The sequence below is a fragment of the Scatophagus argus genome, chromosome 2, assembly GCF_020382885.2.
Source record: "Scatophagus argus isolate fScaArg1 chromosome 2, fScaArg1.pri, whole genome shotgun sequence".
Lineage (NCBI taxonomy): Eukaryota > Metazoa > Chordata > Actinopteri > Scatophagidae > Scatophagus > Scatophagus argus.
In genome coordinates this window covers 28,529,212-28,545,156 of record NC_058494.1, presented here as the reverse complement: position 1 = coordinate 28,545,156, position 15,945 = coordinate 28,529,212, and the positions used below count along the sequence as shown (strand labels likewise).

Sequence of the window (15,945 nt, the reverse complement as noted above, 5' to 3'; positions counted from 1 at the left end):
AAAGACACAATATGTAATGTGCATGCAAATCAGTTCACATTAACTTCAGCGTTGCAGATGAGGACTAAATAAAACAGCAAAAAATGACAGCATGGCTCCATCCTTCACTTCCACGGACTTCACCTGCCAAACATGTCAAACGTGTGCTGGTTCCAGCTTCTCAGAAGTGAGGCTCTGCTGCATTGTTTGTCCTTGATGACAGCAGATGAAGTCTTTGGGTTCTTCAGTTAGCCGTGTTGGACATCAGAAGCAGTGATGTCTTCAGGAAGTGACATCACAGTGAACGCCAACATGATGAGTTCATGAGAACTGTGTCTGTGAACGGTTATCGGCTGTTTGTTCAGAAATCTCGTCTTGTTTGTTTGCTCTGTCCTCTACGTTTTCCTCAGTTTTCTTTATCTCCGTCTGCCGCCATTAAACTCAGCCCGTCACACGGTTCCTGTTTCCAGAGGTTCGCTTCTACGTGTTCGTATTAAACCTCAGGTCGAAGTGGGAGACGTGTTCACTCACTGCCGAGTAACAGGACTTTCACAATAAAACTGTTTTATGCTTCTCCTGCTCACTAACAGCTCTTCTTCTTCTTCTTCTTCTTCTTCTTCTTCTTCTTCTCGCTCTGTCCTGACGTGTTCTGTGTTTATCTCTGGTAATAAATTAATGATGATGTTTGTGTTTCTCTCTGCTGCTGCTGTCTGGACTCTCAGCACCTCGCAGTCAGTAGACTGAAGCTGGCGGTACGTTTCATCCTGTCAGCAGCTGATTCTTTGTTTCGTGGCTGTGGAGGCAACTGGGCACATTTCTGTCTTCCTTATTGTCACGAGTTGCTGCCTCAGCAGAAGGGACATAACGATAACGATTCATTTGTGTCAGGCACTTTGTCTGGATTTGCTCTTGTTTAAGATATCACTACATGAAGTCATTCCTCAGAAGTGAGAGTCTTCAGTGGTGTTAGCGTTAGCCTGATGATGTTCTCCACCATAACTCCACCTGTTGTCCTCCTCCAGGTTTCACCCTCAACAACACCATCTACCAGCTGCTGGTGGCTCGGTACTCCGACGCCGACATGACCATTGACTTCGACAACTTTGTGGGCTGTCTGATGAGGCTGGAGATGATGTTCAGTGAGTCGTCTGCTTTTCCAACGTCCACAGTCGACGGATAACTAAGAAGCTAACAGTTAAAATATAAAATAATAATAATAATATAAAATAAATTAAAGCTTTGAGGTGGATGTTAACTACAACTACCAGACGCATTTGTACAAGAAACAGCCAATCACAGAGTTTAAATGGGGAAGCGCTTTGTACTCACTGATGCTCTAATGTGCTTTAAAAAGTTAGCTAATGAGCTAATACAGCTAACTGTCACAGCTTCAAATTGTGTCAGAAAAACTTTGACGTGCGACTCATCTTCCTTCTCAGGGATCTTTAAGAAACTCGACGCTGACGACAGCGGCTCCATCGAGCTCAACTTCAACCAGGTGAGAACACACACGTCCGACACATGAGTCCGTTCAACACATTCACACGTTCAGAGCACCTGCAGCACCAGAACCGGACCCAGCAGTGACGGCAGCTTAAACCACACTCAGTGAACCGTAATGCAGTGATAAACCTGGTGTCTCTGTTTTCTTCCTGTAGTGGTTAAACTTCGCCATGATTTGAGCTGTCGCTTCGTGTTCGCCGGGGGCGTCGATGTTACTGCAGGACGCCATCTTCCTGTTCACAGCTGCAGCTTGTCTTCCTGTTTATGTACACTATACACTGATTGACAGAATCCATGTAAAGTCAATAAATTTCTCTACATTCTTTTAACAGGCTGAGTACATGTGATCTGTGATTCTGTCAAATTTCATCTTCAGAAGTTGGTTTCATCTCTTTGTGTCCACCATAGAGAGAAGACGGAATAGTAAGTGGACATGCATAGTCTCAAAAGTGAAGCCAGTGTGTCATAAACCTGCATTCTTCCTTAAGCCCAGCCGGGGGCGACTCCACTGGTTTCAAACAGAAGTCTGATTGTATATGCGCTTATGAGAAAATGAGCTGACTTCTCCGTTGATTTGTGAGCTCAGTGAACAGTTTCCTGATGAGTTTATGGTCTCAGTCGCTGGTTTCAGGTCCTCCTCACTACAGCATGATGTACTGTAGTTCCATTTAGAGAGAAACAGACCATAAAGCGGGTGGTGCTACCTTGTGACTGGCCACAGCATGTCCATAGGTTCCCAGGCAGATCCAATCAGAATATCCACCCACTCATCCAAATAGGGTCACTGTCGTCCCCCAAAAACAAGATGCTGACGGCCATAACGCCAAAGTCAGGGCTTCACAGGGATAGGCCACAAACCAGTGGGTGATGTCACCGTGGTTGTACACTGCGTTTAGACTAGCATGGCAACAATTGGAGGTTGCTTCATTAAAAACAGAAATAACCAAAAGACAAATGACAAGCTGCTCTTTTACTCCTTTCCACCAAGTTCGTGTCTGCTTTAGAGCAAGTGTAACTCCCCAACAAATTCCTGGCTGACAGAATTACTCACATCAGTGGCTAAAAGCCCAAACCACAGTGCGCTAACAAGCCAACAGCTGGAGAATTGATATCATCTGGTCTTCATGTTAGCACCAATGACTTGGACACTTACTGGACTTTGTTGATCCACTGTGTGCACGTGTTTGTTTCGTTCACCAGCTGTAGTGAGAATGAAAGCTTCTTCTGACAGAATAAATGAAGGACACTTTGAGTTCCGTTTATGTTGAGCAGAGCAAACATTCAGCATAATGCCGGGCAGGTCTCTTTAAGTCGCTGTGATGAAGAAGAGCATCTGGCCCCGCCCCTCCCGCCGGGCGGGGCTCGATACTGCAGCTCAGCATCCACAGCAGCTCTCGATACTCTGTACTGCCACAGTACGGTGGTACAACACCCGGGACCTGCATCCGGACCGAGGCAGGACTGACGCGGCCGGTGAGTGTTGATGGTGCGTGTTGTTGTCTGTTCTGCGGTGACCGCAGTGATTTGAGCCTGATTCAGCAGAAACATCGTTTATTCTTAACCAATCAGAGACGGCCTCCTGCCGCGCTGACATCATGGTCGTCAAGACCCGGGTCTCAGTGTGACAGAGTGTTTACAACCACAGGTTTTCTGTAAAGAGGAACCACGATGTCCATCAGAGGGAAGAAACAGTAAACATCTGTAAACCACATGGAATAACAAACAACACGAGGAAATGAATCGAGACAACAAGTTTCCTCTGTGGTTTCCTGCTTTAAACCGAATTAAACATCGTTTTATTATCACCTGTCGGACTACTAACTTAAGATAAGTAATGAGTTTACTCTTTACTCCCTTTAGAATCATATAATAACAACAACAACACAATGGTGATAATACGAGAAGACTCTCAGGAAATTGCTGGGTTAGTTCAGAAAACTTCAAGTTTATTTGTGATATGTTTCTGGATCGTTCAGATTTTGTCCTTCAGTGTCACTTCATTTGACCTCCTGGAGGAACCACCAGGTGCTGCAGAGCCAAAACGATTAATTAGTTGATTGACATAAGATGACTAACTGATTAATCATCTGACTGAGTTTGAGTCCATAACATCCTACTAACTAACTGACTGACTGACATCAGGTCCCAGTCCGGTCCCGGTGTGGTATTTTGGTGGAGCTCCAGTAAACACAGAGAGCTTTGAGCAGAGCGCTGAGTCAGCTCATCTGCTGCACAGCTCAGCCGTCACTCTGCTGTCAGTAATCATCAACACCCTCACCGACTGCTTTCTCACTTCATCGATTCACTGTTTGGTCTGCAGAAATGTGAAGAATGTCTTATTTTCCTGGGTGAAGTGAACTCTCCTTTACCTGCAGTGAAGGAAAGCTTTGAAAAATAACTCGTGAGGAATTGATGCTCCAAATGGTTTGTGATGAATGTTCTGTCCGCCTGCTGATCGATTGTTCAGCTGCAGTGCTGTCAGGTCCTTCCAGATGACTGAACGGTGCAGAAGCTGGTGGTAATCCAACTGAGATGTTTAGTGACGTTTGAATTCCATGAACTAACCAGACTTCTGTTTCCTGTCAGCTTCCAACAAGCCAACTGGACGGAGATCAGGTACAAACATCTGCATGTTTACTGTTCTGTGAATCCCATCATCCAGACTCATCTTGTCTCCTCCCACTCTCACTGTAAATACCAGCTCCTCTAGTCAAAGCTTCAGATAAACATCAAAATGTTGACCTGATGAGGGCAAAGTTATACGGTTCATCCTGAGGGGAACACGAATGTCGCTGCTGAGGCTGAACACCCTGCATGGTGCTGATTCTGATGAGTTTGTCTGATGTGTTGTGGATCAGAATGTTTGGAGGTATTTCTGAGAGGATCCAGAAGGACCGGCAGAAGGCTGGAGGTCTGGGCTCGGTCGAGCAGGCCGTACGCCACCAGAACCAGGACTTCCAGGCTCTGAGGCAGGACTGTCTGCAGAATGGATCCTTATTTGAGGATCCAATGTTCCCAGCAGAACCAGCTTCACTGGGCTTCAAGGAACTCGGACCTTTCACCACCAAAACCAGAGGGGTGGAGTGGAAGAGACCCACGGTGAGAAGGAGGCTAAAGCTAACAGGTCCAAAGCTTATGAACACAACGACTAAGGAGTCAGCTTGTTTGCATTCTGAGCTGTCCTGTCAACAGTTTTGCAGTTTTTTAATGGACTTCTGTGGGGAAAATTATTTCACATCATGTGACATAGTGTGATGTAATACAGACGCTTGTATCTGACTGGTTGTTTCAGGAGCTGACAGAGAACCCTCAGTTCATCGTGGGTGGAGCCACCAGGACGGACATCTGTCAGGGAGTGCTGGGTGAGTCCTGTCCGCTGGTCACGTGACCTCACACGCAGTCTGGCTGTGCTTTGAAGGGAACCTCCCTGAAGACTGTTGCTAAGCGACCTGCTGAGTCAGAGAGTAAACAGTGAGTTCAGTTCAGCGGGTGTATAAACTGCTGCAGCAGCAGATGTCCGCCCGTCCACTTCCTGTTTATAAAAGTCATGATGGAAATTTACTCCACTTTTTTATTCCACAAATTCCTTCTGCCTTTTGAAAACTGGTTGCTGATGAAGTCTGTTGCTAGTTCAGGATCAGCACCACAGCTACAGGAAACAATCAGGCTGCTGTTTCCTCCTGAAGTCAGAAGAGGAGTGTGTGTGTGTGTGTGTGTGTGTGTGTGGGATTGGACAGGAATGATCAGTATGACTTGGCCTCCTTCAGTGGGCGGAGCTCCAGATGTCACTCGGTGCTTTAGCACCACCTGCTGGACGCTGAAGACATCACGTCTCAGGGACAGCACTTTGTGACAACACATAAATGAAGTCCTGAATGAAGAGAGCTTCATTAACAGACACAAACATGATCAGCAGCTTATGAAACCACAGACGAGCAGCTGCAGCTTCCTGCTGCCAGTCAGTGAGACTCTTCAGTGTGGGTTACGTCTGTCCACAGGTCAGCTGTCTGTGGACGTCTTTGCGTCAGTTTACAATTCATAAACTTTATCCAGACCAGTCTGCTCTGTGCTGAGATGTTCTGAGAAGTCCCTGAAGGCAGCACTCAGCCCTGACCTCGCCCTGATGCGGTATTGATGAGTGAATGGATGTCTGATGGGTCCAGGCTCCATTAGCCAGAAACATTAGCAACTTAATGTGAAAGTAACTCGAATTCTTGATGATGTTAGCGTTTAGCTTAGCATTAGTGTGTCTCCATGGACCATCAGAGGATAATGGAGGCTTTTCCTGTAAACATGTCAGAGGTTGAAGTCCGTTCCTCCAACCAGAGCCAAGATCATCATCACCTCATGATGTCACTGATGATGCTGTTAATCTCGAGTCACAACACAACTGTGTCATGTGACCTTAACTCATTTCATCGGTTCATCGGTTCAGTTCCTCCAGGCTGAGGACGGGAGCAGTTTCACCTGCAGAAATGTGTGAGTCGGGCTCAGGTCAGACAGCAGCAGGAGCCACCGTACACCACAGAGAAGAATTTAAAAGAACCAATATCAAAAACATCATAACAGCAAAACAGAAACGTCACAGGAACAAGAGGATGTGTACCGAAAACTGTAGACAAATAGTGCAGTATGCAATGAAATTATATATGCATATAGACAGTAGTACAGTGTGAAATGGAATACATAATGAAAACAAAATGTGCACAGGTGAAGGGACTGCAAACAAAACAAAACAGGCAGGCGGGGGTAGATTGTGATCCAGGGGAAGAAGGTGTTTTTCAGTCTGTTGGTGTGGGACTTGGTTGACCTGAAACGCCTCCCAGAGGGTAACAGGTCAAACGGGGTGGACAGGGTGTGACGGGTCTCCCATGATGACCTTGGTTTTTCTGAGGCAGCAGGATGTGGAGATGTGTTCCAGGGTGGGCAGAGTTCAGCTGAAGATCTGCTGGGTAGTGTTTATGATCCTCTGCACCGCCTTCCTGTCCTCAGCTGTGAAGCCTGCGTACCACACACCCAGACAGTATGTTGGCACGCTCTCCACAGAGGAGTGATACAAGGCCAGCAGCAGCTTCCTGTCCAGGTTGTTCTTCCTGAGGACACGCAGGAAGTGTAGCCGCTGCTGAGCCTTCTTGACCAGGGCCTTGATGTTGTAGGTCCAGGAGTGGTCTGTGGAGATCAGGGTGCCCAGAAACCTGAAGGTGGTGACAGTTTCCACTCCACTTTCTCCATTTATGAGGAGAGGAGCGTGGTCCTGTCCGTGCTTCCTGAAGTCCATAATAAGAGTGACAGTTTCTGTATTTTGGCCCTGTACGCAGATGAGTCCAACCACAGTGGTGTCATCAGCATATTTTATGATATAGTTAGCTGTGTGGGTCGGAGGGCGGTTGTAGGGCGTTCAGTAGAGGACTCAAGACGCAGCCTTGAGGGGAACCTGTGCTAAGTGTGAGTGTTGAGGGGTGGTGGGAGCCGAGTCTCACAGACTGTGGTCGGCTCGACAGGAAGTTTTTAATCCAGGTGCAGGTGGGGCGGAGGATCTGTAGCTGCAGGAGTTTGTTGAATTTGGTCGTTTTAGAATTCAGGACCAGCTCTGGTTTTAACAGTGAAAGCTGCAGGCAGTCTGAGTTCCTTTAGATGGGTCAGTCTGAGGTCCACACACACACCTGTCTGATGTCATCATCAGCCACCTGTTCACCCGGTCAGGATAGGACTGAGATTCACTGAGAACGTCAGTATTATAATACAACCATTCTTTTCACTTTGATGGAAAGGAAGTTAATTCAAAGTGTAATTGTCCTTCTGTCCGAGAAGCAGAATCCGAATCTGAGCGAGACTCCTGCTTAAATAAAACAAGTGAAACATTTATGTTGTGATATTGAGAGGTTCTCACAGACGAAGAGGAAAGTTTCACAGCCGGTTTGTGTTTGTTTGAATGCTGACTCTGAATCTTCTCTGGTTTCTGCTGGCGTTCAGGCGACTGCTGGCTGCTGGCTGCCATCGGCTCGCTGACTCTGAATGAGCGGCTGCTGCATCGCGTCGTTCCTCACAGTCAGAGCTTCAACCACCAGTACGCTGGCATCTTCCACTTCCAGGTGAGACTTCACCTGTACACTGATCTGACCCTGCCACAGCTTTAATTCACTGGTGCTGATGTGTTCACGGAACTTCCAGACTGAAGTCCAAATCGCGTATTGATTTATCCACCCGTGTTGTCGTCTGGGCTCAGATCAGGGTTACTTCAGCTGATCGTGGCTTTCACAGTGGAAAGGCCACAGACACAGTTTTCTTCTCATGACTTTGTTTTCTCGTTATCTCGAGACAATGAGATAATTAACCTTCTCAGGGATGCACAGAGAACCACAGTAACCGTTTCAAACTGAAGTCCATTACCGATCAGCTGATCAGTCTCACTTATCGATCAAACCTCCGTGGATGTGCACCTGCTGGACGCCAGGCCGTCATTCAGCTGCTTACTCTGTGAATTCAGCCTGTCACAGCTTTACATGCTTGGCTCCCAAACACAGCAGCCTGTGCAGACTGTCCTGTTGTCCCACCCAGTCGTCATCCATCATGTCAAAGCAGAGCAGTTTGTGTGTCTTATGAAGTCACTTTCTCCTCATAAATTATCTCTTTATGTCTAGAAACTGGTTAGTTTTCTCAAGATAACAAAATAAATTAACTCAAACGAGATTTTCTGCTACTTCATGCTTACACTACGTTTTGGAGACAAATGTTGAACCTTTTATGCCCTCACATTGATCTGGTAACTTCGGTTACATTTAATGTGAGACTTTTGCTGTTGGTGTGGATGACTTTCACTTTTACCAAAGTAACATTTATATTTCAATTGCTTTTGCTAAAGTATGGCTTCTGGGTACTGTTACAACACTGTTTGAGATAATGAAATAATTAACTTGTGATGTTGAGATAAAAATTAAAAGTGCTGTGTCTACTCACAGGTTTTCACTGTCAGGTTTTCCCTAACCCCTGGTCAGTTTGTTCTCTACCTGTCAGGCTCTGGGAGGTGAGACAGCTCCTGGTTTGGTGGCAGGATGCATGCAGCAGAGGACAGGGAGTAGGTCAAGTGAAAGACGACATGTTTGTCCATGTTTGAGTTATGGGCTGACTGTTACATGAACCTTGAGGCTCAGTCTCTCCAACCAATCAAAGGCTGGTCATCTTAGAACCGTCAGAATTATAAATTATCGGACTTAAATTATTCATATAAATTCACTTCAGAGATAATGTGAAAGAGTTTACTGGTACTGTCCGCATGCAAGTCTACGATCATTTGTATTGATTATCTGTTTCTAATGGGTTCCTCCCTCTGTGTGTAGTTCTGGCAGTTCGGTGAGTGGGTGGACGTGGTGATCGATGACCGTCTGCCGGTCAAAGAAGGAGAGCTGATGTTTGTGCACTCGGCTGAAGGCAACGAGTTCTGGAGCGCCCTGCTGGAGAAGGCCTACGCCAAGTAAGACCAGCTGGCCTGCTAAACAGCTCGATGTCAGACCTTCACACCCTGAACTCGTCACTACAAACACACATCTGAATTCAGGAGGTTTAGACGCTCTGATCTTTTCTTCTTAAACGTCAGACTGCCTGAACCTTGTTTAACTTGAACTGAGGGTTTCCAGGGCGTCAATGTTGCAGTTGTTGTGTGTTTGCTGTGTGTTTTGAGGCTGAACGGCTCGTACGAAGCTTTGTCCGGAGGCAGCACCACTGAAGGCTTTGAGGACTTTACGGGTGGAGTGGCCGAGATGTACGAGCTGAAGAAAGCCCCCAGAGATCTCTATCGTATCATCAGCAAAGCTCTGGAGAAAGGATCACTGCTCGGCTGCTCTATCGACGTCAGTCTATCACACACACCACACATGCTCGTCTCTTACTTCGACAGAAACATTTTCTACCTCAAGAAAACAGTGATGGAGAGCGTAGCAAGATGTTTTCTTCATATAGAAGCGGCATCATGTCAGCTGTAGCTGCTCAACACATTTGGTGTGTTTTTTTCAGATCACCAGTGCCTTCGACATGGAGGCGGTGACCTTCAAGAAGCTGGTCAAAGGCCACGCCTACTCTGTGACGGGACTCAGACAGGTGAGCTCAGCTGTCACAATCACATCAACACTGGGCAGAGGATCCGGTCTTTGTGTGGGCTCCTGGATGTTTGTCGGACTCTCTGCAGGTGGAGTACCGCGGCCAGCAGGAGCGCCTGATCCGGATCAGAAACCCCTGGGGTCAGGTGGAGTGGACCGGAGCCTGGAGTGACAAGTCAGTTCTTCACCTTTACGCTTTAAAACAAATTCTGGAAATTCTGTTTGTTTACCCTCCACACAAATCACAGGAGCTAACATGAAACAACACTTTGTGATGTTTCAGTTCCTCAGAGTGGAGCGCCATCGACTCTGCCGAGAAGGACGAGCTGCTCTGTAAAATGGAGGATGGAGAGTTCTGGTAGGTTTCTACTGGACAGCTAAATGTGAGAGTTAACTTGAAGATGATGCGACATCTGTCTGTCCGTCTGTCTGTCAGGATGTCTTTCCAGGAGTTTCTCCGTCAGTTCTCCAGGCTGGAGATCTGTAACCTGACCCCTGACGCTCTCAGCGAGGACTCCACCAATTTCTGGAACACCACAATGTTTGAGGGCAGCTGGAGGAGAGGAAGCACTGCTGGGGGCTGCAGGAACCATCCCAGTAAGGCCAGGCAGGCCGGTTGGGGTGGGGGTGGAGAACGTAATCTACCGTCTTCACTTTAATGGCTGCATGACTCCCATGATGCTTTGCTGCCTCCCTGCAGACACGTTCTGGATCAACCCTCAGTATAAGATCTGCCTGCTGGAGGAGGATGATGACCCCGAGGATGAGGAGGCTTCCTGCAGCTTCCTGGTAGCTCTGATGCAGAAAGACCGCAGACGCTACCGCCGCCACGGCCAGGATGTACACACCATCGGCTTCGCCATTTACGAGGTCAGAAGCCAAAGGAATGTGTAGTTGTTAACACGGTACACAACAAAAATACGTTTAAGGTCTGATCTCAGAGCAGATCACTGATCCTTTGTTGACTTTGGATCTCTTAGCTGTTAGCTTAGCATTAGGTCAGGTTAAAACCCAGAAGGGCACCTTTCTCTTACTGTGAATGTTATTTCTTTACTTTGTGACTTTTTCTCCAAAAGCACTTCAAAATAAACCATCACCGTTATTAACATAATCATAACCCATCCTGAACATCCGTTTAGTTTGCAGCCAGCATCTTAGAAACCACCTGGTAGCGTTGTCATAGTAACCAAACACTTTAAAAACATGAGTAATAATCGAACGTCATCGCAAATGATTCTTCTGTGTTTTCTCTCGTTCACAGATCCCTGAGGAGGTGAGTCTGCAGTCTGCTTTTGAACAGTTCAGCTTCAGTTTAAACGTTTAGCTCGTAGAAATTAACGCCGGCGCCCGTCTGTCTGGCAGTATCAAGGTTGTCCGAGCGTCCACATGAAGAAGGATTTCTTCCTGCGTCACTCCTCCTGCGCTCGCTCAGAGACCTTCATCAACCTACGAGAGGTGAGCGCCAGGCTCCGCCTCCCACCAGGCGAGTACCTGATTGTCCCCTCAACCTTTGAACCCGCCAAGGAGGCCGACTTCGTCCTGAGAGTTTTCACCGAGAAGCAGTCTGAGACCGAGTGAGTCTGTCAGATCCTGAGACCGACTCGTCTGTTCTGCTTCAGTGTGCAGTTGTTGATCTTGTCTGTGTGTGAATCTCTGCAGCGAGATGGACGACGATGTGGTGGCAACCTTTGAAGAAGAGGTAAAAACATGATTTCATCTTGCTTTGAAATGACATTTTCTCTGATGTTGTGTTTAAAAAAATTCAAAATTTGGTGATGAATGAACTTCCGGTTTTATTGCCATCAGCTCTAACATCTTCCTTTATTTTCCAGTAAAGTGGACAAAAAATGTGTCACAGATGGACACAAATTCAGACTTTCTGATTCACCTTTGATTAAACAGACATTTTAAAGGTGTTTGTAACACGTGGCCATAAATTTATTTTAGAACATTTGACAAATGAACCAACATCTTCAACAGAATGTGAAGAAACAACCGTGTTGATGTTATGTCAGAGACGTCTCTGATGTTGTGTAGCATCTACTGAACAATATTACAATATTTAATTTTAACTTACCTATTTTTTGGTAGCAGGGACATAAAAAGTTTCACTGCACATTGTACCGTGTATGATTGTGTATGTGACAAATAAACCTATCTTGTATCTTGTATCTTGAAGTTAGCATGCTAACCAGCTAGCGGCAGCTTATCGTGTCTGTAATACCACTTTGGGCCTCTAGAGGTCCCTGTAGTTTCAGCTGGGAGACAAATATGAGTTCATTTAGTTTCACAGGATCTCTTAGAGTTTAGTCTAATAAGGACACAAAAGAAACTCACAGAATGGGTACAAAGGAAACACTTGTCCTTTCTGAACAGAGAAAACCAACGAACACCTTCTCAACTCTCTTTTACTGAACTGTGTCGATGAGAACCAGGGTCTCGGTCCAGACACAGTCCAGTTCAGCTGCAGCCACAGCTGACTGAGCTAAGAGTAGCTATAGCTACATCCAAAGGTAACCGAGCTGACAGTTGGTGGTCACTCTGGTGATCTGCTGCTTGCTGCATCTCTGGAAATGACTTCAAATTCTGGCCATATTTTACAGGTTGCTCCTTTAAACAAACTTTGACGAATGAAGTTATACTGATGAACAGTTGGAGTGAGAAATAATTTGATAGACCCACTCTTCATTTCTTTATGTTTATTCGGTTTTCAGGACAGCAGAAGCTTTTAGCTCCTCCTGTTTACTGTATGTCTTGTGAATAAATTCATGTTTGTTGATGTCAGCGTCTCAGCGTTTGTGTCGTACGCTTTAGGAAGCGAATGCAGAGTAACGTATGATTCCTGGCTGTGTGTTGAGGTACCCTTTGACCTTCAGAGCTTCCTGTTCTTCTTCTCTGCAGGAGGAAATCTCAGAGAGCGACATCGATGACTCATTCAGGTCCATGTTCGCCCAGCTGTCAGGAGACGTGAGTTCACGTCACCAGTGAACACTGCATGTACAGGACAACATGCCTGAACGTGTGACTGCTGCCCATACAAAGAAACACGTTTGAAAAACTGTGCAAGAACTAAGTCTTCTGTGTATGTCATATAATCAGAAATAACACATCAAATTTGATAAAATGTCAAACTGTTTTCTGTCATCAGGACATGGAGATCTCAGTGCGAGAGCTCAGGACCATCCTGAACCGAGTCGTGTCCAAACGTGAGTATGTGGCGTCTGAGAAGCTCTGATGGTGACTGATCACAGTGAAGAACCGAAGACAACAACGTGACACAACAGCTTTTACTGTTTAAATGACAAGAACTGAAACATTTACTCAAAATAAGCTTTTCGTTTGTGTTCGTCACAGTTACTGTGCATCTCAGGAGTCACATTCAGTTTATTGAATCTCATGTTTTGTTTCATGTCAGTTATCTAATCGACTAATTGTGTTGTGCTGTAAGCTGAGTGTGGTAGCTGTGAGCTTTTCAGTCCAGTTAAACAGATGGACAAACAAAGAGGAAAGTCGCCGTCATGAACGTAGCTGTCAGTTACTGGATCGGCTCCATCCCATCGGTCGTTCGACCTTCTTGTGACTCACATCCACTCGTTTCTCTTTTCCTTCGTGAGCCTCACATCGAGACATGAGATCGACTCTCACAGTCTAACATGACTTCTTCCTCTGTGGTTGTTTACAGACAGAGATCTGCAGACCGATGGTTTCAGTATGGAGTCCTGCAGAGCCATGGTCAGCCTCATGGACGTATCCTCGCTGTCCGCTGGTTCTGCTCTCTCCCATCATGCATTCTGCCCTCATTTCACACGACCCGAGTCTTCGGCAAGGCCAGGTGACATGTTGGCAAAGCCGTGGAAGAAAACGTGCAGCTAAACTTCCCCAACGCTAACATGCCAGCTTGGTCACGAGTCCTGACATGTTTGTCGTTGACACTCATTATAATGTCGTCAGGTGTTTTCTCACCTGTGAATGAAACCTGAGGCCGCTGGATACGGCGACAGTCGGTGTAGTCATCCATCCATTCATGTGTTTCAGAGAAGTTGGTGTTTTTACTGTTGGATACTCAGAATAGAACTCTTGTTGTTCATTTCTTCAACTTTACCACAACCAGCTTTAATTCTGGTCCACCGGTTCTGGATTCATGTGAGCCGAGCCAATATTTAGTTAAAGATGGCTGCTAGAACAAATTATTGATGTATTTGCTGTGAGGTTCAGTCTTCTTCACGTGTTGAAAAAGTGTTGACCTTCACTTGAGTGCAGAAAGACGGCAGCGCTCGCCTCGGTCTGCTGGAGTTTCAGATTCTCTGGAACAAGATCAGGAAGTGGCTGGTGAGTTCTAGATCACTTTCAAGGTTCTCAGTCTCATGTGTCATGTGGGTTCATTCAGAGGTCCATCAAAGAAACATTAAGAAGATCACAGCTGGTTATTGGTTAGTGCTTGTTTTAACTCTGCAGGACTTGACTTGTTCTGAGTTTTTATCCATGGAGCTGCTGAAACTGATGACGGATTACCTCTGCAGGGGATCTTCAGAGAGTTTGATCTGGATAAATCAGGATGTATGAGCTCCTACGAGATGCGTCTGGCATTGGAAAACGGCGGTAAAGTTACACTGATCCTGATGTCCCGGCAGTGTTGATGGCACTCACTTTTACTGAACTAACCCGTCATGTCTGCTGTCCTCAGGATTCAAACTGAACAACAAACTCTATCAGATGCTGGTCGCTCGATACGCCGACAACGAGATCATCGACTTTGACAACTTCACCTGCTGTCTGGTCAAACTGGAGGCCATGTTCAGTACGTACAGCTGAGTTTATCGTGTCACGCGGTGTCATGTGGTGCTGACATGTTTCTCCTCTCGTGGTGTTATTCTTAGAGGCCTTCCAGGAGCTGGACCGAGACGGGACAGGAACTGTCGAGATTAACATCGTTGAGGTACGAAACACGAAACCAATTTCAGTTGTCTGAATTAATGGTAGTAGTTTAAAGACCTGTACTGCTGTGAACTCTTCACTGCGTTGTTTGGTTCAGTCTGAACTCCATTTCATTACACATAAATAAAAAGGGACGTTTTAAACCCTGAGTGGAGTCTGCAGGCTGCAGCTACGCCAATAAGAGGTGCCTGTTCAACGCCTGAGAGTTAAAAACCAGGGGAAAACAAACAGAAACATCAGCCACTAGGGCTCATAAAGCTTCACTGCTGTGAGCATACAGTAATGTTACCTGATATCAGCTGAGAGGAGCACCTGAGCAGGTAACAAACTCACCTGCTGGGACTCAGACTGAACTCATTCATGTCGGCAGGTTAATCAGCAGCAGAAGTTTTTATCGGTGAAACAAACGCTGCATGTGCTCAGTGTCTGATCAGCTCCTCCTCCTGCTCTTCCTCCTCCTCCCCTCCTGCTCTTCCTCCTCCTCCCCCTGCTCTTCCTCCTCCTTCTCCTCCTCCTCAGTGGCTGTATGTCACCATGTGTGGCTGAAGACGAAGAAGAACCTCAGCTTCAAAGTGCCTCCAACAGGAAGAACAACAGGAAACCAAACAAGCGAGCCAACTAATTCACTGCAGTCGTACCACAACACCACTACTGCTGCAGTACTGCTATTGCAATTATTAATATATATATATATATATATATACTGTTAGAACTATTGTCAAAAGGTTCCGTCATCATTACGGAGGATCACTTCTTCCAGAACAGAACGTCAACATAATTCAGACTTTGGTAAACTGAATCTCTCTGAATGAGTGTTTTCATCTGAGCTCTGACAGAAAATAAAGATTAAATAAAGTATTAATTAGATGAATTAACGAGACTGGAATTTCACTGCCAGCAAAGTTTCTGCTGACACTCAGTTTTCAGGAAGTTGAACTGACGTGTTGAGTCGCACCTGCCAGTGAATATCTAAGACCTGAACATGTGAGGAAATAACATCTGAAAATCAGACCGCTGATCCAGGAGCAGCTTGCGTTTTGATTTCTGGTCGCAGTGAACCTCCGTACTGTGAAGTGTACACACTGTGACAACCTGCAGTGGAAACAGTACTGCATTACAGTACCACATCACAGTATAACGGCGCAGAAGCCTGACCTGCTGCTTCACTTATGTACTACTGCTTTTATTTATCTGTTCACGGATGAGACTGAGCTGCTGTCTGCCGCCTCCATCGCTCCTCCACCCTCAGTCCTCCTGGGGACTGAAGGAGCCCAGCCTGAGAGTCGCAGCTCTGGGTTTACCTTCCCTGAGGCTGAAGAACAGCGAAGGCCTCAGCAGGTGCAGGCGTTCAGGTTCAGCTCGGACATACAAACTCTCATGTAGCAGAGCCTGAGGGAAACCTCAGCTTTTCACTTATTAAAGGAAACAGAACAAG

At 46.3% G+C, this 15,945-nt stretch overlaps 2 protein-coding genes and 1 long non-coding RNA gene across 11 annotated transcripts in view; 2 read left to right on the top strand and 1 right to left on the bottom strand.

Annotated features, from left to right (window-relative positions):
• The window catches only part of LOC124052969 (calpain-2 catalytic subunit-like), a 13,955-nt gene extending 12,144 nt beyond the window's left edge, over positions 1 to 1,811 (top strand). The window contains exons 19-21 of the mRNA XM_046377823.1: positions 1,002 to 1,118; positions 1,419 to 1,477; positions 1,638 to 1,811. Coding sequence (XP_046233779.1) covers positions 1,002 to 1,118; positions 1,419 to 1,477; positions 1,638 to 1,661 — 200 coding nt within the window. The 3' untranslated portion in view covers positions 1,662 to 1,811. The remainder of the gene's footprint in view (positions 1 to 1,001; positions 1,119 to 1,418; positions 1,478 to 1,637) is intronic.
• The window catches only part of LOC124052981, a 26,883-nt gene extending 11,911 nt beyond the window's left edge, over positions 1 to 14,972 (bottom strand). The window contains exon 1 of one of the 2 annotated variants that reach the window (XR_006842094.1): positions 14,844 to 14,972. This is a non-coding gene — a long non-coding RNA (uncharacterized LOC124052981). Of the gene's footprint in view, positions 1 to 2,635; positions 2,769 to 14,843 lie in introns of those variants that run through there. The other variant, XR_006842095.1, reaches the window with a different exon arrangement.
• Positions 2,832 to 15,945, top strand: capn1b (calpain 1, (mu/I) large subunit b). Of its 8 annotated transcripts, none has more exons than XM_046377761.1 (23): positions 2,833 to 2,955; positions 4,069 to 4,098; positions 4,341 to 4,581; positions 4,775 to 4,844; positions 7,456 to 7,574; positions 8,820 to 8,953; positions 9,161 to 9,329; positions 9,493 to 9,576; positions 9,665 to 9,750; positions 9,859 to 9,933; positions 10,012 to 10,172; positions 10,276 to 10,445; positions 10,837 to 10,848; positions 10,938 to 11,149; positions 11,235 to 11,274; positions 12,477 to 12,542; positions 12,724 to 12,781; positions 13,258 to 13,322; positions 13,836 to 13,904; positions 14,096 to 14,174; positions 14,260 to 14,373; positions 14,453 to 14,511; positions 15,030 to 15,945. In XM_046377761.1, the coding sequence occupies exons 3-23, from the start codon at positions 4,342 to 4,344 to the stop codon at positions 15,054 to 15,056; spliced, it is 2,109 nt and encodes a 702-aa protein (XP_046233717.1). In that variant the 5' UTR covers positions 2,833 to 2,955; positions 4,069 to 4,098; position 4,341; the 3' UTR covers positions 15,057 to 15,945. The 8 variants fall into 8 exon arrangements, 6 of the variants coding, with proteins under 6 accessions (XP_046233758.1, XP_046233750.1, XP_046233741.1 ...); XM_046377779.1 differs by having other exon boundaries at positions 2,855 to 2,968; XM_046377770.1 differs by lacking the exon at positions 2,833 to 2,955 and having other exon boundaries at positions 3,399 to 4,098.

Excerpts from the sequence above, each read along its gene's own strand:
- capn1b (XM_046377761.1), top strand. The coding sequence starts at position 4,342 with ATGTTTGGAGGTATTTCTGAGAGGATCCAGAAGGACCGGCAGAAGGCT. Across the intron at positions 10,173-10,275 it reads GGGCTGCAGGAACCATCCCA|ACACGTTCTGGATCAACCCT; the intron begins GTAAGGCCAGGC and ends GCCTCCCTGCAG. Across the intron at positions 11,275-12,476 it reads TGGCAACCTTTGAAGAAGAG|GAGGAAATCTCAGAGAGCGA; the intron begins GTAAAAACATGA and ends TCTTCTCTGCAG.